Genomic DNA, 21459 nt, shown 5'->3' on the forward strand with positions numbered 1-21459 from the left:
TATTTTGGGCTTATCCAGAGAATTTGTCTGCTACAAAGGTAGCAGGTGTTGTGGTTTGTATTTGGATGATGTCTTGGAGATGTGCCATCCCTTTTGGCTATTTGCAGCTGCTTCTAACTGTGTGTAACCTTCAGGTTCTAAGTCTAGGGAAGACAATCTCTGGCCCTGCTGAACGGGTGAGATTGAGGTGCAAAGTCTACTGTTTATGTGGATGCTGCATGACTTGTTACACTGTTACAAATCAGTACTGTAATAACAGACAGTACACCACATACAATTAAACGATTTAGCTTTATTATCCTTTATTTGACCACAGGGTTAGTGAAGAAAAAGCAAAAAAGAAAAGGGCCCATTTTAATGAACCAGTCTAATGTGCACAAGTTGGAGCTCACGGTTTCCCCTTCGCCGATCCTCCTTCATTGAGTCATGGCCCACTTCGGCGTCTTCTCGCTTCATCTCCCGCTGAACAAAAGACCCAGATCACCCTGGTGTCAGGCACGCGGCATGAAAACACCCTCCAGTTATTGGATGGCTCACATTCCAAAGCACCCGTTATCTCTAACCACAACCCAAACACTACTTCTGCAGAAAGACCATTACATTTGCAGTGAATCCTTTCCCAGGGTGTTAGATGTGTATTTTTTTTGTTTTCTGAAGGAACTATAAAAATATATCAGTGAGTGGTTTGCAATCCATTTGGATACCCTGCCTGCCACAATTGCATGACTTGGCAGTAACACAAGCTGAGTGGTGTGACATGAGGCCTGCAACTGGAGTAATTGTGTGGTTGCGAGTACTATCAGGAGAGTGATGGGGATGTGGTACATTGAGCAGTTGCTGGGGTGTGGCACTTGGAGATGGCTTTATTGATCTAGTTCACAAATCAGGCTGTGGAATTTCTAGAACCAAGCCAAGGGATCCAATTTCATGCAGTTGGTTCCTTAGGGTTTGCCTTCTACCTGTGTCTGCCACAGTCATTGAAGACATTGTCTGGATGTCATCCTGCCCTCTTCCTATGCACAGAATGGATCTTTCTTTCTCTCCACTGCTGTTGCCAGGCTTCCAGCTGTAAAATTTTGGAGCCAGTCTGACATGAATTGTGGCATGCTTCATACAGTTCATCACCTTTCTTAATAGCTTCTTTAAAACAAAATCAGAAAAAAAGCTGGAAAAATAAAGAACACGTATGGCAGTATCATCATAGAGAGAACTAGGCTGAATGTTTCCAGTCCTTTCTTGACAACCAGATGGGAGGGTTTTTGGATTCAACACCAAACTCTTGGGCCTAACTGAAATTTCAGATTATAATCAATGCCCCTGTTTTAGACAGCAGCTGCAGGTAGTAATTCTGCTCTTCTTGATGTTAGATTAGATTAGATTATGAGGACACACAGTCCTCTTTTATTGTCATTTAGTAATGCATGCATTAAGAAATGATACAATGTTCCTCCAGAATGATATCACAGAAATACAAGACAGACCAAGACTGAAAAACTGACAAAAAACACATAATTATAACATAGAGTTACAACAGTGCAAAGCAATACCATAATTTGATAAAGAACAGACCATGGGCACGGTAAAAAAAGAAGTCTCAAAGTCTCTCGAAAGTCCCATCATCTCACGCAGACAGTAGAAAGAAGAAAAAAAACTCTCCCTGCCATGAACCTCCAGCGCCGCAAACTTGCCAATGCAGCACCCTGGAAGCACTCTACCACAGCCGACTCTTGAGTCCGTCTGAAAACTTCAAGCCTCCGACCAGCCCTCCGACACCGAGCACCATCTCTGCCGAGCACTTTGACCCCAGCCCCGACAACAGACAATAGGCAAGGCCGAGGATTTGGGGCCTTCCCCTCTGGAGATTCTCGATCACACAGTAGCAGCAGCAACGAAGCTGGCATTTCAGAAGTTTCTCCAGATGTTCCTCCATGCTTCTCACGTCTGTCTCCATCAAATCAGAATTGTGCACGGTACCTACTTACAAATACGATATCATTTCGGAGCGGCCGCATGTGCAGTGTCGCGCCGCCATCTCCTCCTCCCCTCCTTTTCGGTGGACCCAGTATTTGTTTTTTTTTACCACCCCTCATTCTTTTCTGTCTTCCCTGTCTTTATTTAAATTTATGCCTTCGTTCGTTCAGACACCTCAGGTGCTGTTCTTCCCTCCACTTCTCCTTAGGGATGTACAGAAGAGTGGGGCCTGGAAGGATGATTGGTAACGTGTGGTGGGGGAGGACAACAGGGGACATGGTGATGGGCTGAGATCAAGTGTGGATTGAGATTACCTAAATATAAATATACATAATGTGAGGATATGACTAAGTCATACCTCCATAATGTTACGGACATGCCTGTATAACGGTCCAAGCTTTTGTATGTCTCCCCACTTTCTTTTTTCCTCACTATAAAAGTTAGGTGTTTTTTTTTCTAAGTTTGTACAGTTCTAATTAAAATCTAACAAGCTGTAACTGCCTGACCCACCTGATATTTCTTGTATTTATTTCTTTTAAATTCAGATTTCCAACATCTGTGGCAGTTTTCTTTTCTAATATCTCCTAGTGACTTCATTGGAAACTTTATTTGATAATATTTCTGTGACAGACCTGGGCCCAATTTACCATGTTAAAGCACGATGTAAATGCATAGTTGTTGTTCCCAAGTTATAATTGGGTGAAAAATCTGCCTCACAGCTCAAGTGACTCGAGTTCAATTCTGGAGCTTTCGTGCTGTCTGTGTGGAGTTTGCCCATCCTTCCTGTGACAGTGTGGGCTCTCTCCAGCTTTTCTCATTTATGCCCACCTTTCAAATGTGTGGCTTGGTAATCCAATTGCTTGCTGTGCATTCTCCCCTGCAGTTCGTGAGTGGTGGAATCTAGAGGGGAGTTGATGGGAAAGTGGGGAGAATGAAATGGGATTGCATAGGATTATTACAAAAGGGAGTACTAGATCAGTGATTAGTTTCAGTGGGTTGAAGGGCCTGTTTTTTCATCCTTTGTCTCACTATGGCTCTGTGACAAGGAATAGGCCTATCATTTGATTAAATGCTACCAGCTTTTGATAAGGGATTAATGACCTGAAGTATTAACTCTGGTTTCTCACACCAGTGTTGCTGTTATCCTGTTCCAGTATTTCCCATTGTATTTCACCTGATCTAACATTGACGTTTTACCTCTGAGTCCTGAGTTTAAATATAACCCCGTGATGGGAAAGATTTTTAAAGATTAGCTTTATTTGTCTCATGTTCATCGAAACGTACAGTGAAGTGTGTTGTTTACGTCAATGTCCTACTCAGTCTGAGATATGCTGGGGGCAGCCCACAAGTGTCGCCATGCTTCCAGCGCCAACATAACATACCCACAGCTTAGTAACCCTAACTTGTATGTCTTTGGGAGGAAACCGGTGCACCCAGAGGAAACCCATGCTGTCCTGGAGAGAATGTACAAACTCCTTACAGACTGCAGCAGGAATTGAATCCCGATCTCACAGCTGGTGCTGTAAAGTGATATGCGAGTCACTACTTTAGTCTCCTCAGTCTGCTGGTTACAGAGGTGCCTGGTGAAGTTATTTGGTGATCTCAGTCCATAGTTGGTCTGACCTTATTGTTGTGACACTGTTTTCTGATTTCTGAGTAGGAAGAATGCTGTTGTGGAGGATGAAACGTGACTGCCACAGTAGGTGGCAGACACTTTCAGATTGGGCTGCACATGATCTGTGGAGTTCCTGGTGCCACATGTGGAGAGAATATCAGCATCCCATTTCTCAGCACGTGTGTTTGCTTTTCTCCCCCAAAATATTACTAATATGAATGTACTGAATGTTATTGAAGCTTAAAAAGGAATAGATGCACACAAGAAGGCAAAGTAAAGAAAATGATTTATGAAGAGAGAATGTAGACTGGTAGAGAGACAACAGTGTGAGAAAGTAAAATGTGAGGGACAATGACGAGGAAATTAACAAAACTGAAGAGCGAAGTGATACAGAAATGAATGCTATATCACACACAGCAGTGACTGTGTTTGCATTTTTCTGCGCAGTAGATTTCCAAGAGGATGATTAAGCCCTCAATAATTAGAGATTAGTTTCTAGAATATTCCAACTACCAGTTAAAAAAAATCATGTATTGCCACTTTGCATAGTATTTTTTGAGAAAAAGTTCGGAATTGTTATCTGGTCAAATATATAATTAAAATAACATTGTTGTTTGGGTTTAGATTGAAGAACAACTGGACTGTCTGAAAACTGAATCACACAGCAAAACTGAGCGATTGCTTAAGCAGCAAGAAGAGCGGTAATTCACTTTATATCTTAATAGTTATTGGTATCTCTCAATACATCTGTACTCTCCTTTCTCTAGGGGAGTGATCTCAGCTTGACCCCTGCAACATGCATGGAAGCTCTTTGGTATAAAAGCATACTGCGCTGGGCAGCAACAATGAGCACTCAAAGCAAAGATTAAAAATCTAGCTTGTCATATTTTGGTCAAGTACATCAGATGCATAGATATCTATTGTGCCATTGGCTATAAGCATCTATAGCCAAAAGGGCAATACCTCCAAATTACAACAGGAGATAGAAAATGCATGTCAAAAGAGCAATGTTAAAATAGTCATGGGGATTTCAATATGCAGAGAGATTTGGAAAATCAGGTTGGTGCTGGAATGCTTACGAGATGGCTTTTTAGAGCAGGTTGTGGTTGAGCCCACTAGGGGATCAGATATTCTGGATTGGGTGTTGTGCAATGAACCAGAATTGATTAGAGAGCTTACAGTAAAGGAACTCTTAGGAAGCAGTGATCATAATATGATGGAATTCACTGTGCAATTTGAGAGGGAGAAGCTGAAGTCATGAGAGGGGAGCTAGCCAGAATTGATTGGAAAAGAACACTGGCAGGGATGACAGCAGAGCAGTCATGGCTGGAATTTCTGGAAGCAATTTGGAAGGCACAGGACATGTACATCTCAAAGAGAAGTAAGTGTTCTAAAGGTAAGATGACATAACCATGGCTAACAAGAGAAGTCAAAGCCAAAATAAAAGTCAAAGAGAGTGCATATGAAGAGTAAAAGTTAGTGGAGAGTTAAAAGATTGGGAAGCATTTAAAAACCAACAAAAGACAACTAAAAACATCATTAAGAAGGTAAAGATGATAATTTCAAGCGTGTATGAGGGTTTGTCAAATCTTAAAACGCATTCAACTTCATACATTAAAACAAAATGGGTGAAGGAAGGAGGGATAATAATATCGGAGGAGGAATGGACAATAATATGGAGGTATCAGTGGAAGCGTACCAGTTCACAGAAATGGAGGAAGTTCAGGTGGAAAAACTTGATAAGATATTTTATTACACCCTGTCAGAAATCCCATTATGATTGTAACCTCCCTGTTTGCTGGAGAAATTGTGGAAATCAAAATGCAAACCATTATCATATTTTCTGGGAAGGCCCCGTTATCAAAGACTATTGGAGTGGGATACACAATGCCCTACAAGACATCTTTAAATGTGAAATACCCTTAGAAAGTAAGACCATATGTTTTGGGTATATACCTCAAGAATGGTTGAAAAGAGATAAATATTTAATGAATATACTGCTGGTGGCTGGTAAAAAGACCCTTACCAGGAAATGGTTATCACAGGAGAGCCCAACTTTGAATGTATGGATGGAAATTACAATAGACATTTACAAAATGGAGAAGATAACAGCATCTGTTAATCATAAGTTGGAACAATTTGATTCATACTGGGAAAAATGGTTTAACTACATCACAGCTCATAGGCCTGAATTTATTCTCACAAGTCAATGAATATGTTGTAAAAAAAAAATTACTCCCTACTTTGTACATAGTTTTCTTTTTTTGATTGTTCTTTCTTTCCTCTCCTTTCTATAAGTGTATACCTCAGTAGAGCTACTAGGACTTGATGTTTCAGTCCCTATGGTAAGTTGGCACTCTTGATATTGGCAGTGGGTTTGGAGTGGTGACAAGGAGGGAGGGTAGGTACATCATCAGGGTCATCAGGTGGGCACCCTCCTTCTTTGACGTTTCGTTGATAAGCCCACGATGTCTCCAGAGGGCTCAACGGTTCTACCTGGCGTCCCAGATACACCCCCCTCAGTTCCATACCCTCCTGTCTTCATCTTGCAGCCCAGTTGTTGTCTTTCCTTTTAATCCAAATCCAATTGCTGCTTTCTTCTGCTGCATTTGACAAGGACTTGATTGCTTGTTGGAGGGAGTGACCCCTCACCCCCATCTTCTTCAATAGGCTGGTCGGAGATGTAGCAACGAATCCCCTGCATCCCACTTCTATAGGGAAAATCTTGGTCTTCCAGCCATTCTGGGCAGCTTCAGTTGCCTTTTCAGAGTACTTGGTCTTTTTCCTCTCATAAGCTTCTTCGACACCATCTTTCCATGGTACTGTCAATTCCACAACATATGCCAACTTGGCTGTTGTGGACCACAGGACCATGTCTGGCTGGAGTGTTGTAGCTGCAATGTCTGGGGAAAACACAAGCCTTTTTTTCCAAGTCCACGTCCATTTTCCAATCCCGAGCAACATCTTTTGATGCTTACATCTTTTGATGTTATATGGTGCTCTGGAGGTTGGCCTGCTGGTACAAATCGTGTAATGTGGACATTTCCTGCCGATGTTTGTGGGAGAGCATTTGTAGTGATTCACCTCTGTCCCAAGATTGATGTCAGCTGTCTGAGAACTTGGTTATGCTGCCAAATGTACCGCCCCTGGGTGAGGCTCGTGGTGCATCCTGTTAAAATGTGCCTTAGTGATCCAAGTGTTTGACAAAGAGAGCAATTGGGGTCTTCTCCCCGCCACTAGATAAATATTATGTGGAGATTTGTGACAAATGTGACTATATGATATATATGTACAGTATCTGAAATATATCTTATGCAAAGTTTTGTTTGATGGTTAACTTCAATAAAAAATAAATTACAAAAAAAGGTTAAAGGTGGAATATGAAAGTAAGCTAGTCAGTAACATTAAAGGGGATACCAAAAGTTTCTTCAAATAAAAAAAAGTGTAAAAGAGAGGCAAAAGTGGATATTAGACCACTGGAAAATAATGCTGGAGAGGTAGTAATGGGGGACAAGGAAATGGTGGACTAACGGAGTAAGTATTTTGCATCAGTCTTCACTGTAAAAGACACTAGCATTTTGGTAGAAGTTCCAGGTGTCAGGGGTCATGAGGTTTGTGAAGTTATCTTAGAAAGGCTGTGCTGAAACTGGAGTGGGTTCAAAAAAGGTTCTTAAGAATGATTCCAGGATTGAATGGCTTGTCATGTTGAAGCGTGTTTGATGGTTCTGGGCCTGAATTCACTAGAATTCAGAAGAATGAGGGGTGACCTCATTGAAACCTACCGATGGAAAAAGGCCTTGATAGAGTGGACGTAGGGAGGTTGTTTCCTGTGGTGGGAGAGTCTAAGACCAGAAGACACAGCCTTGAAATTGAGGAGTGTCCTTTTAAAACAGAGATGAGGAGGAATTTCTTTAGCCAGAGAGTGATGAATCTGTGGAATTCTTTTCCAGACAGCTACAGAGGTCAAGTCTTTATGTATATTTAAGGCAGAGGTCTGTAGATTCTTGATTGGTCAGGGCATGAAAGGATACAGAAGGCAGGAGATTGGGGCTGAGAGGAGAATTGGATCAGCCATGAAGAAATGGTAGATCAGATTTGATGGGCCAAATGGCCTAATTATGCTCCTATATCTTATGGTCTTATCTGACTTTAATCTCATTGTCAAAGAGTAAATTTTTAACCTGTCAATGTACTTTCTTGTCATTTTGATTGTTTCCTGGGTATTGTTCTTCAGTCTGAGTAATGCACCATCCAGGACATATTATATTGTCAGTGGGCTGTTCAGGTGTGCTGTTGCTAGCTCAACACCAGCTCTGTTAACCTCTTTACATGATATTGCAATCTGAGCATTTTCAGCAGGAGCTTCACCACAGCAACTATAATTTTTTTCTTATTGCTCTATCCAAACTAGTGTTATCATAGCTTGTAAAAATTAAGGAGACTCCATTGCTGCTTTCATGTTTGCTTCCTCTGACTTTACTAGAGTTGGATATTTTCTGAGCTTTCCATGCTCATTTTAGAATTCCAAACACGACAGGTTGTGAGCAAATTCCAAGGGTCAGTGACCTCTGGTACAACATTTAAATGTTACACATACTCAGTTCTGATGGATGTCATTGACTTGAATGAAAAAGCAAGTGCTGAGCAACAGGAATAAGCAAGGATTAAACATTCCAGCTTGTTAGTTTTTCATATTCCTGTTGAGAAATAGAATCAGGTGTAATATCATGAAATTTGTTGTCTTTGCAGCAGTAGTACAATGTAATACTAATAATAGAAAAAAATGTGAATTAGAGTATACATATTAAATAGTTAAAATAAATAAGTAATGCACGAAGTAGGTTATTTCTTCAGCAGTTTGATCGGGGCACAACTGCGCAAGCGCATGGACGTCAGCCAGTGAGAACAGCAAGAAGAGTTTAAAAGGAGACACCTTATGCATCAGAAGAGTGGGTGTTGGAGCAGAGGGAGACAGAGTAGGAAGGCTTTGGCTCAACAGGGCTTCAGCATTACGGGGTCGAGGCCAGGTAGGGTATCTGTGTAGATTACAGACAAGAAGGTGTGTGAGGCCGGTGTTCTGTGCTCGGTGTCAGATGTGGGAAGTCCGGGAGACTCCCAGCCTCCCAGATGGCGACATCTGCGCCAGGTACGTTGAACTGCAGCTCCTTACAGACCAGGTTAGGGAACTGGAGACGTAGCTCGATGACCTTCGTCTGGTCAGGGAAAGTGAGAAGGTGATAGAGAGGAGCTATAGGCAGGTAGTCACATTGGGGCCTGGAGAGACAGATAAGTGGTTAACAGTCAGGAGAGAGAAGGGCAGGCTAGAGAATACCCCTGTGGCTGTCCCCTTAACAATAAGTACTCCTGTTTGAGTACTGTTGGCGGAGACAGCCTACCTGGGGGAAGCAACAGTGGCTGTGTCTCTGGCACAGAGTCTAGCCCTGTGGCTCAGAAGGGTAGGGAAAGGAAGCGGATGGCAGCAGTGATAGGGGACTGTATAGTTAGGGGGTCAGACAGGCAATTCTGTGGACGCAGGAAAGAAGCACGGATGGTAGTTTGCCTCCCAGGTGCCAGGGTCTGGGATGTTTCTGATCGCATCCATGATATCCTGCAGTGGGAGGGAGAACAGCCAGAGGTCGTGGTACATATTGGTACCAACGACAGAGGTAGGAAAAGGGAAGAGGTCCTGAAAACAGACTACAGGGAGTTAGGAAGGAAGTTGAGAAGCAGGACCACAAAGGTAGTCATCTCGGGATTACTGCCTGTGCCATGCGACAGTGAGTATAGGAATAGAATGAGGTGGAGGATAAATGCATGGCTGAGGGATTGGAGCAGGGGGCAGGGATTCAGATATCTGGATCATTGGGACCTCTTTTGGGGCAGGTGTGACCTATACAAAAAGGACGGTGTACACCTGAATCCTAGGCGTACCAATATCCTGGCGGGAACGTTTGCTAAGTCTATTGGGGAGAGTTTAAACTAGGATTGCTGAGGGGGCCGAAACCAAACTGAAGAGACTGGGGAAGAGGCGGTTGGCTTACAAATAGAGAAAGCTTGTAGACAGTGCGAGAGGGAGGATAAGCAGGTGATAGAGAAGGGACGTGATCGGACTGATGGTTTGAGATGTGTCTATTTTAATGCAAGTAGTATTATGAACATAGTGGTTGAGCTTAGTGTGTGGATCAGTACTTGGAGCTATAATGTTGTGGCCATTACAGAGACTTGTATTGCTCAGGGTTAGGAATGGTTACTTCAAGCGCCAGGCTTTAGATGTTTCAGAAAGGACAGGGAGGGAGGCAAAAGAGGTGGGGGTGTCGCACTGTTGATCAGAAATAGTGTCATGGCTGCAGAAAAGGAGGAAGGCATGGAGGGATTGTCTACGGAGTCTCTGTGAGTGGAAGTTAGGAACAGGAAGGGGTCAATAACTCTACTGGGTGTTTTTTTATAGACCACCCAATAGTAACAGGGATATCGAGGAGCAGCTAGGGAGATAGATTCTGGAAAGGTGTAATAATAACAAGGTTGTCATGGTGGGAGATTTTAATTTCCCAAATATCGATTGGTATGTCCCTAGAGCAAGGGGTTTAGATGGGGTGGAGTTTGTTAGGTGTGTTCAAGAAGGTTTCTTGACACAATATGTAGAGCAGAGGCTGTACTTGATCTGATATTGGGAAATGAACCTGGTCAGGTGTCAGATCTCTTAGTGGAAGAGCATTTTGGAGATAGTGATCATAATTCTTTCTCCTTTACCATAGCATTGGAGACGGATAGGAACAGACAAGTTAGGAAAGCGTTTAATTGGAGTAAGGGGAAATATGAGACTATCAAGCAGGAACTTGGAAGCATAAACTGGGAACAGATGTTCTCAGGGAAATGTACAGAATGTGGCAAACGTTCAGGGGATATTTGCGTGGAATTCTGCATAGGTACGTTCCAATGAGACAGGGAAAGGATAGTAGGGTACAGGAATCCAGTCAAGAAGAAAAGAAGAGCTTACGAAAGGTTAAGAAAAAACTAGGTAATGATAGAGATCTGGAAGATTATAAGGCTAGCAGGAAGGAGCTTAAGAAAGAAATTTAGAGAGCCAGAAGAGGCCATGAGAAGGCCTTGGCAGGCAGGATTAAGGAAAACCCCAAGGCATTCTACAAGTATGTGAAGAGCAAGAGGATAAGACATGAGAGAATAGGATCAATCAAGTGTGACAGTGGAAAAGTGTGTATGGAACCAGAGGAGATAGCAGAGGTACTTAATGAGTACTTTGCTTCAGTATTCACGACGGAAAAGGATCTTGGCGATTGTAGGGATGACTTACAATGGACTGAAAAGCTTGAGTATGTAGATATTAAGAAAGAGCTTTTGGAAAGCATCAAGTTGTATAAGTCACCGAGACTAGACGAGATGTACTCCAGGCTACTGTAGGAGGAGATTGCTGAGCCTCTGGTGATGATCTTTGCATCGTCAATGGACATGAGAGAGGTTCCGGAGGATTGGAGGGTTGCTCTAGCCTCCCCCTAGCTCTAAGTGCACACTTTGTCAAGCTCTGAGAGACTTATCCATCCTAATTTGCCTCAAGGCAGCAAGCACCTCCTCTTCTCTAACCCAGGTACGATCCATGGCCTCTGCTTTTTTGCCTCAATTCTATAGACTCTGTGTCTGTCTCCCAAGTAAATACAGATGCAAAATTTTCAATTAAGATCTCCCGCATATCTTTTGGCTCCATGCATAGATTGCTTAACTTCAAGAGGACCAATCTTGTCCCTTTGCCCCTTACTATCCTTTTGCACTTAATATAGCTGTCGATGGCCTTGAGAATCTCCTTCTCCACAATTGTCTTGAAACTAATGGAGTTATGATCATAGTATTCCCCTTCGAACACTCTGTCACCTGCCTTTTCCCATTCCCTAATAGGAGATCCAATATCACACGCTCTGGCTGGGACCTCCATATATTGATGAAGGGAACGTTCCTGAACACATCTGTCTGTGTCTCAGCCTCAGTCAATATGTGGAAAGTTAAAATTACCTGCTATCACAACCTTATTTTCCTTGCAACGGTCTGCAATCTTTCTACAAATTTGGTTCTCTTAACTGCCACTGACTATTGAGTGGTCCATAAAATAATTGCATTAACGTGGTCATCCCTTTGTTATTCCTCAGGTTCACTCATATCGGTTCAGTAGACAAACTCTGCAATATGTCCTGTCTGAGCATTGCTGTGATATTTTCTCTGATTAATAATGCCACAACTCCCCCTCTGTTGTGTCTAAAACAATGGAACCCTGCACATCCAGCTGCCATTCCTGTCTACCCCCCTGCAAGTAAATCTCACTAATGGCTACAATCTCATAATTTCACATGCTGATCCATGCTGTAAGCTTATTTATCTTACCGTACTCCTTGTATTGAAATATACACAGCTCAGAACATTAGTACCACCATGCTCAACTTTCTGATTCCTGTCTTTGTATGTAGGCTTCATATCTACCTTCCTCACAACCAGTCCACAGCAACTCTAGTTTAAACCCCCAGGAATAACACCCACAAACCTTCCCATAAGGGTATAGGTCCCCCTCCAGTTCAGGTGAAAACCATTCTGTTTGTACAGATCCCACTTTCCCTGGATAAGGGCTCAATGATACAAAAATATGAAGCCCTCCCTCCTATACCATAACCTTTAGCCATGTGTTAAACTGTATTATCTTCCTCTTTGTAGCCTCACTACCATGTAGCACATCCTAACAATCCTGAGATCACCTCCTTGGAGATTAGCTGGTTTTCTAATGTATTTGAACTTGGTTCCTAATTTCCCGAGCTCACTTTGCAAGACGTCATTGACTTTCCTGCCTACGTTATTAGTACTGACATGCAACATAACCCCTGGCTGCTCACCTTCCCCCTGAAAAATGCTATGGAATTGATCTGAGATTTCCTGATCCTGGTGTCTGGGAGGCAACATACCATCTAGGAACTGCATTGTCACCCATGTTTACCACCTGTCTGTTCCCCTAAGCAATGAATGTCCTATCACTACTGCTCAGCTCTTCTCCCCTTTCTCTTCTGAGTCACAGAGCCAGACTTGGTGCCTGAGATCTGACTGCTGTGACTTTCCACTGCCGGATCGTTTCCTCCTCTCCTCAATAATATGCAAAACAATGTACTTGTTATTGAGGGGAATGGCCACAGGGATACCCTGCACTGGCTTTAAATTTTCACCTAGAAATTCCAGTTCTCACCCAAAAGGGTCTGGTGGCATGGTGTGGAAATGGTCGAATAATGACTGGTTTGGTTGTTGTCCACTGTATCAAGATTCATTTGCAATAAAGGCCTGCAGCTGATATTAGAGGAATCAGAGGTGATGGAAGGAATGGATATTTTTACCTGAGAAATAGGTGGGAAAAAACTGGCACTTTGCTTGGGGATTAGGGCAATGCCTCAATGAGGGAGAAACATCCTGCCCTGTGGAAGGAACTTCCACTGCATTTGGGCATTGAGGAAGGATTCAAGTTGGAACTCAGACTGGGGATTTTGGGAGTGGAGCATTAGTGCAGTGCTAGGTAGGATTTAAAGACACAACTCTTATCTTGCAGGCCTCTCAGTTCCGTACAGCACAGTTAGGAGGGAGTGTCTTATAATGGGCCATTTTGAACAGTATACTTCATGTTTCCTTGCATCGCTCCATGATTCCCTGCATTGCATTGCAAGAGAATCAATGTCATCCTTTGTGGCCCTGGAACAGAAATCACATCAAGCTGACAAGGATGACCTGTCCCATGAAGCAACCTGTCGTATTCCATGTTTCTTGTGTTCTGAGTGGGAATGGTTGCAGATGTAATTCACTTCAGGTCAAATCAGTTTTCAGACACAGCTCTTAATATGAGATTCCAGGTGGGTCATAAATGATTAAGGAAAATGCAGAGATATTAAACAAATATTTGTGCCTACTGTATCTTCACCTTAAAGGACATTAGATTAGATTATGAGGACACTCAGTGCTCGTTTATTGTCATTTAGAAATGCGTGCATGCATCAAGAAATGATACAATGTTCCTCCAGAGTTATATCACAAAAAAAAGGACAAACCAAAGACTAACACTGACAAGACCACATGGTTATAACATATAGTTACAGCAGTGCAAAACAATACCATAATTTGATAAAGAGCAGACCATGGGAACAGTTTTAAAAAAAGTCTCAAAGTTCCGATCAACTCCCGATAGTCCCCGATAGCAGGTGGCAGAAGGGAGAAACACTCTCTGCCATGAACCTCCAGGCACCGACAACTGTTGATGCATTGGAAGCACCCGACCACAGCTGACACTGAGTCCGTCCAAAAACTTCGAGCCTCCGACCAGCCCTTCAACACCGAGCACCGAGCACCATCCCTGCCAAGTGCTTCGACTCCATCCCGGCCGCCAAGCAACAAGCAAAGCCGAGGACTCGGGGCCTTCCCCTCCGGAGATCTTGGATCACACAGTAACAGCAGCAGCAAAAAAGGCATTTCAGAAGTTTCTCCAGATGTTCCTCCATTCTCTCACGTCTGTCTCCATCAAATCAGGATTGTGCACGGCACCCTACTTGACAGATTACAGATATCATTCACTGGAGTGGCCGCGTAAGCTACGTCGCGCCGCCATCTTCTCCTCCTCCTCTGACAAAATAGTTCAGATCTGTTGGTTCACCTGGATCTAAATGAGAGTGAGGGTTTGACAGTGATTAATTTAAAAAGAAATTAATTTGGCCATTAGCAGACAAATCCCTTCAACAGTGTGATCTATGTCTTTGCATTTGGGAGGAGGTGGTGTTTTATTTATTTTCCAGCATTTGCAATATTTTGGAATGAATTCCATAGAGGGGTAAGAAGAAAATGTTCATTAGATGCAGGGATAAGGGGGAAAGACAGGATTATTGAGCTAGTGATATAAAATATTTAAAATTTCAGAAGGTACTTGATAAGATTATTATACAAGAATGGGGCTTTTACAATGAAGGGTAGTTAACAGGCTGAAAGCAATAGGAATAAGTAGATAAGTTTCAGAATGGCAGGGTGCAACAGTGGAAATCCAACAGGATCAGCGCTTGAATTTCAGTTATTTAAAGTTTGAAAGGACTGAGTACAATTTATCCAGGTTTGCATTGCTTACTACATCAGCTATTACATAACAAGTTGGGGAAACTGGACTGCAGGCACGTGTGAGATAATCCAGACTGGAGAGAAGAAAGAAAAATAAAGATTATTTACATGTGAGTGCTAGTAAGTCATGATACTCCGTGAAAAAAACTTCCACATGAATCACATGCAGTTACATGATAATTAGGTAGTCAAATATGTTGTTTATTGTTAAGATATTAGGGCAAAAGGATAAAAATCTTGCTAAAATTATTATATAAGCTCTTGGTGAGAGCATACCTGAAGCAATATGTACCCAATGAAGCATATACTTACTGGGAAGATGTGCTAAAAGGTTCAGTGAACTATCTTCTGGGATGACAGAAGTGTCCTATGGGGAAACATGAAATAGACCAAGCCAATATTCCCCAAAGTCTTGAAGAATAAAATTTGACATCTTTTAAATTCTTGACTATGGATGCAACATGATAATTTCCCCTGTCAGTTCGAAGGAAGCCTAATAGTCATTTAGTACAGGGATGATAGAAAACCTGTTTATTCAGAGGACTGTCAATCCTTGGAACTCTTTGCCTTATAAAGCTCGGCTGGTGGGACATTTCAGACTAAGATGGTAGATTTTTCAATATTCTGGGGCTAATGTGGGAAAGTGAAATTGATGAAGCATTTCAGCCATGGTCTTCGTGATTGGCAGACCAGGCTCAAATAGCCTTTTGGTTGACTCCAGCTTTCATTTCTTAAGCTCTTCTATCCTTATGATTCATCTATAACATTCCATGTTTCATATTCAAGGTTTTTCCTTGCAGTTGGTTATTACTCATACACAAAATATTCACTCATTCCCAACAGCAAACTTTTCACTTTGAGGTAAACAGCAACAATTAAAGTTACCAATATAGTACCAACTGGTAAATCCATCTTGTTTGATGTAGGTGCCCTTGTTTAGAGGCTGGAACCAAGAGTTTGTCTTCTTTAATCAGATTGTAGATGGATTTTGAATTCCATACAAAGTCAGTAAAGCTGAACTTGAGATTACAGTTCATGAAATTTTTCCATAAGAGACATAATTCCTATAAAGACAACTTGAAAGTTTCACCTGGTTGGGGAGACTTGAAATCTGTGAGCTTGCATGTCTGTGGAGTAAGATGCCTGAAGTGCATCATTAGCACAATGAGTGAGGTCATCAATAGTGGATTGTTGCAGTAGCTGAGCAGTTTGTGCACAGACCTGTTAATTCAGCCATCACTAACAATGACTTAAGGTTGGTAAACTTCATTATAATTTTGTGCTACTTGTTAGTAAATAAATTTAACTTGTGAGTGTTATAGGCAGCTCTTATCTCGGCATCCAAGTCTTCAGGTTATTTCTTATTTTCCATATACTTTAGAAGTAACCTTCAGGGTTCTGAGGATTGGGACACTGGGGGCTGAATTCTTGTTACCATTGAAGTTTTGGCTTCAGCGGTTAACGATGAATGATTGTTGTTCTGATTGCAGGGTGGAATGCAGTGATGTCACACACATGGATTGGGTTTAGGAAAAGAGTTCTGTAAAGTTGTTTATTTGGACGGTCATACGTGGCGTCATCTCACAGTTTGCAGATGACACAGAAATATAGTAAACATTGGCAAGGAAAGTTTCAGACATCGAGCCCATAATGTGACGGATGAAATTTGGTATAGTAAAGTAATGTGATTACATTTTAGTAGCAAGGGCAAGAACAGACAATATAAAATAAGCCTCTCTACATGGGAGGAAAATGTGAAAACTCTGCTTTACTATTTTGGTACCTGTTTGGAGTATTGTGTACATTTCTGGTCACCTACCTGCCGAGAAGATATCAATAAGCTTGAAGGAGTACAGGGAAAATTTACAAGGATTGCCAAGGCTTAAGGACCTAAATTATAAGGAAAGGCTGAATAGTTTAGGACTTTATTCCCTGGAAGGTAGGAAAATGGCGAGAGTTCTTATAGACGTATGCAAAACTATGAGGGATACAGGCGGGCCATCGGTTGGGTGAGAATAGAACTAGATATAATAGGTTTCAGATGAAAGGTGAAATATTTAACGGGAATCTCAGGAGAAACCTCTGAGAGGCTGGTGTGAGTGTTGAATGAGCTGCCAGTGTAATTGGTAGTTGTGGGTTCCATTATAATATCTAAAAGAAATTTGAATAGGTATATGGATGAGAGGGCTTTGGAGGGATATGGTCTGGATGTAGGCAGAAGATCAGGTTGGCAAGCACTAGATGACCCAAAGGGCCTGTTTTTCTGCTGTAACATTCTATGACTATAAGAGGCACAAAAACCAGGCTTTTATGCTGTGCTTTCTGAAAACATTAAGGAGGGAGGAGAAGATGGCAGCACGACGCAGTGCGCGCGGCCTTTCCGAATGAATATCGATATGTGTAACTAGGGGGCCGTGCATCAATCCGGATTTGATGGGGACAGCCGTGAGAAAGTGCAGAGGAACATCTGGTGAAACTTCTGAAATGCCTGCTTCGCTGCCGCTGCTACTGTGCAATCGAGAATCTCTGGAGAAGGCCCCAAATCCTCGGCTTTGCGTATTGCCTGTTGCCGGGGCTGGGGTCGAAATGCTCGGCAGTGATGGCGCTTGGTGTCGAATAGGTGGTCGGAGGCTCGGAGTTTTTCGGACGGATTCGGAGTCAGACTGTGGTCAGATGCTTCCGGGATGCTGCATCGGCAAGTTGGCGGCGCTGGAGGTTTACCGTCTGCGTGAGATGATGGGACTTTCAAGTGACTCTGAGACTTTTACTGTGCCATGGTCTGTTCTTATCAAATTACGGTATTGCTTTGCACTGTTGTAACTATATGTTATAATTATGTGGTTTTTGTTAGTTTTTAAGTCGGTTTGTCTTGTGTTTTCGTGATATCATTCTGGAAAAACATTTTTATCATTTATTAATGCATGCATTACTAAATGACAACAAAAGGGGACTGCGTGTCCTCACAATCATAATAATCATTATTGTAAACACTAGTTAACACCCAGCTAGAGAATTGTGGTTGAATAATAGATTAGTGAAGGATGCCATAGACCTGCAGAGGGTATAAAGGAGATTTGCTAGTATTTCAGTTATGTGGAGAATTAAAGAAACTTGGGCTATTATCCTAGAGCAGAACTGGTTAAGAGGATATATGACAAAGGTGTTCAAAATCATAGGAGTTTTGACAGTAAATCATAATCAGGTTTATTATCACTGACATGCATTGTGAAATTTGTTATCTTGAGGCAGCAGTACAGTGCAATAAATTTTACAAAATACTATACATTACAGTGTGAAATATTAAAAAAATTAAATGAGTAGTGCACAAAGAGAGCAAAGTAATGACGTGGTGTTCATGGGAACGTGGACCATTCAGAAATCTGGGTGATAGAGGGGAAGAAATTGTTCCTAAAATGTCGAGTGAGTGTCTTCCTCCTTGATGGTAGTAATGAGAAAAGGGCATGTCCTGGATGCCTAGATGGTGAGTTTCCTTAATGATGGATGTTGTCGTCTTGAGGCATCACCTTTTGAAGATGTCCTTGATGGCGGGGACTGGTGCCCATGATGGAGAAGGCTGAGTTTACAACCCTCTGCAGCTTTTTCAGATCTTGTGCATTGGCACCATCATGTCATACAGTGATATAACCAGTCAGAATGCTCACCACCAAAGATCTATAGAAATTTGCTAACGTCTTTGGTGACATACCAAATCTCCTCAAACTTCTAATGAAATATAGCCTTTGCCATGCTTTCTTTGTAATTGCATCAATATGTTGGGCCCAGGTTAGATCTTCAGAGATGTTGACATTCAGAAACTTGAAACAGCTTACTCTTCCTACTGCTTTGATGAGGATGAGTTTCCTTGACTTCTGTCGACAGTTGATTGCTTGGTTTTACTAACGTTGAGTACAAAGTTGTTGCAACACCACTCAATCAGCTCATCTTTCTCACTCCTGTACGCCCGGCATCATCTTTTGAGATTCTACAAGTAACGAATTTATAGAAGGCACTCGAGCTGACAGTTTGCTGGCAGAAGAGACAGTAGGAAAAGATTTAAGGCAATTGTCCAAAGGACAAAGATAGTAAAATACCAAAATATTCCAAGTGTTTCCTAAAAGTATCATCAAAAAACAAATACAAAATCGGAGAAAGATACTTTAAAGTGGGTTCCAAACAAGGGTTCTTGAAGAAGAAGACTGAAGGTGCATAGCATGGATACTTCACCATGGAATTTCAGAATTTAGGGTATTGTGAACAGAAGGTGGAGTAAAATTGGGAGTGGACAGGAGACTGAGTTGGAGGAATGTATCTCTGAAAACTATAAGGAGGGAAGAGACTTGCAGAGTTGCTAATGCAGGGATTTGACAAAAGGCTGAGAATGTTAAAGTAGTTTACTGTAGGTAGCAAGAGTAGAAAGAATATAAAGAACATAGAGACGTAACATTCTGTTCTGCAACACTGGAGTTGAACCTGTGCTGGTAGCAAGTTCCTTGGTAGAGTCAGATTTAGCCTTCAATGGGATATCCCTACCAACCTACCATTGTGTCTGAAATGTCACGTGTTTCCTTTGAGGTTGGAAAGTAGCGTTTTAGAACATATAACATTACAGCACAGTACAGGTCCTTCGGTCCACAATGTTGTGCTGACCTTTTAACCTCCTCTAAGATCTATCTAATTCTTCCCTCCTACATAAACAACCCTCCATTTTTTTTTATTATCTTTGTGCTTATCTAAGAGTTTCTTAAATGCCCCGAATGTGTCTGCCCCTTTCACCACCCTGGCAGAGCATTCCACTCACCCACCACTCTGTGTAAACTATTTACCCCTGACACCTCCCATATACTTTCCTCCATTCACCTTAAAATTATGCCTCCTTGTATTAGCCTTTTTCACCCTGGGAAAAAGTCTCTGGCTATCCACTCTATCTATGCCTCTTATCAGCTTGTACACCTCTACAGGTGACCCCCGCTTTTCGAGCGTTTGCTTTACGAAACCTCACTGTTACGAAAGACCTACATTAGTTACCTGTTTTCGCTAACAGAAGGTGTTTTCACTGTTACGAAAAAAGGAGCGTGTGATAAAAGGCAGCGTGTGCCTCGAGCAGCCAAGCTCCTCCCCCAGTACTGCATTCTAGCTGGCATTTCTTAAACACGTGCCTGTGAGCAGCCATTAGCAAGGTGAGTTCTAAGTTATCGGAAAAGCCTAAAAGAGCTCGTAAGGGTGTTACACTTAGCCTAAAACTAGACATAATTAAACATTTTGATCATGGTGAACAAAGTGAGTATGGCTTGTGGAAGTTGATGAAGATGATGTTGAAGAGATTTTGGCATCCCATGACCAAGAACTGATGGATGAAGAGCTGATGCAATTGGAAGAGAAAAGGATAACAATCGAAACCGAATGTAGTAGCGAATGGACTGAAAGTGAAGTCGTCCAGGAACTGAACGTGAAGAAAATGACCTGCCTGCCCTGATGGAAACAGACGACGATGAGATGACACCTCAGTGTCCCACCACCCCAACCTCCGGGCTGCGGACCGATACATTGCTGCAGAGAATGCAGCGGTAGCCGGGACGCACCCAACACATCTTTAAGAAAAAAGCCAAAATAAACAAGCTAATTAATTAGGTGCCGCCTGGCACATAAATGTCGGCCCAGATCAGAGGCGATTGCTGATTGCGTCCCCTCTGATCTGGGCCAACATTTATGTGCCAGGCGGCACCTAATTAATTAGCTTGTTTATTTCGGCTTTTTTCTTAAAGATGTGCTGGGTGTGTCCCGGCTACCACTGCATTCTTCGTGGATTGGTATCAGTCGGTGGCCTGGAGGTTGGGGACCACTGCACCACCCCAACCTCCAACGACTCAGCCTAACACACCATCATCAGTGTACTCGGCACTGTCTTCCCAATTCCGGTAAGTGATACTGCACTGTACATACATTATTTCTACTTTATACAGGCTGTGTATTTTTATGTGTTATTTGGTATGATTTGGCAGCTTCATAGCTTAAAGGTTACTGGAGAGAGTGTTTCTGCCGAGAGCGCTTGCACCGTGTTTCTGTCGAGAGCGCTTGCGTGAGATTTTTGCAACAGAGAACAGTACGGCAATGATTGTGGAAAAGTATTTCTACTTTATATAGGCTGTGTATTTATCATATCATTCCTGCTTTTACTATATGTTACTGTTATTTTAGGTTTTATGTGTTATTTGACATGATTTGGTAGGTTATTTTTTGGGTCTGCGAATGCTCTCAAATTTTTCCCTTATAATTAAATGGTAATTGCTTCTTTGCTTTACAACATTACGGCTTACGAACCATTTCATAGGAACGCTGTACCTTCGGATGGCGGGGGAAACCTGTATTAGGTTACCTCTCATCCTCCTCAACTCCGAAGAGAAAAACTCTAGTTTGGGATTTTATTTTGGGTTTTGTCTTTTTTGGGAACAAACAAAAAAAAGTCCGACAGAATAATTGATCCAGCTATACCAAACAGGAAACCTTGAAGATAGTGTTAGATGGCTTCTGATGCTGACTAGAGAATTTAACAAATAACAAATAAAATGATAAAGTAGAATATGTAAATGAGGAGATAAAAGGGATTGTCGATCTTTTTATGGTGAAAAACAAATCACCCACTGATAGAAAAAGAAGAAAATGTCGAGGAGTAAATGAATTATACTTTATTCGCTCCTTGTCACACATGTTGAGGTTCCCTGTAAGTGCAGCTACACAATTCACTT

General features: G+C 42.1%; 1 protein-coding gene across 6 annotated transcripts in view; it reads left to right on the forward strand.

The window, feature by feature from the left end:
- Nucleotides 1-21459, forward strand: part of LOC140195179 (coiled-coil domain-containing protein 158-like) — a 162171-nt gene that overhangs the window by 50696 nt on the left and 90016 nt on the right. For all 6 annotated transcript variants that reach the window (XM_072253071.1, XM_072253073.1, XM_072253072.1 and 3 more), the window contains one exon: nt 4211-4287. In XM_072253071.1, coding sequence (XP_072109172.1) covers nt 4211-4287 — 77 coding nt within the window. The remainder of the gene's footprint in view (nt 1-4210; nt 4288-21459) is intronic.

Source organism: Mobula birostris, chromosome 3 (assembly GCF_030028105.1).
Source record: "Mobula birostris isolate sMobBir1 chromosome 3, sMobBir1.hap1, whole genome shotgun sequence".
NCBI classification, from domain to species: Eukaryota; Metazoa; Chordata; class Chondrichthyes; order Myliobatiformes; family Myliobatidae; genus Mobula; species Mobula birostris.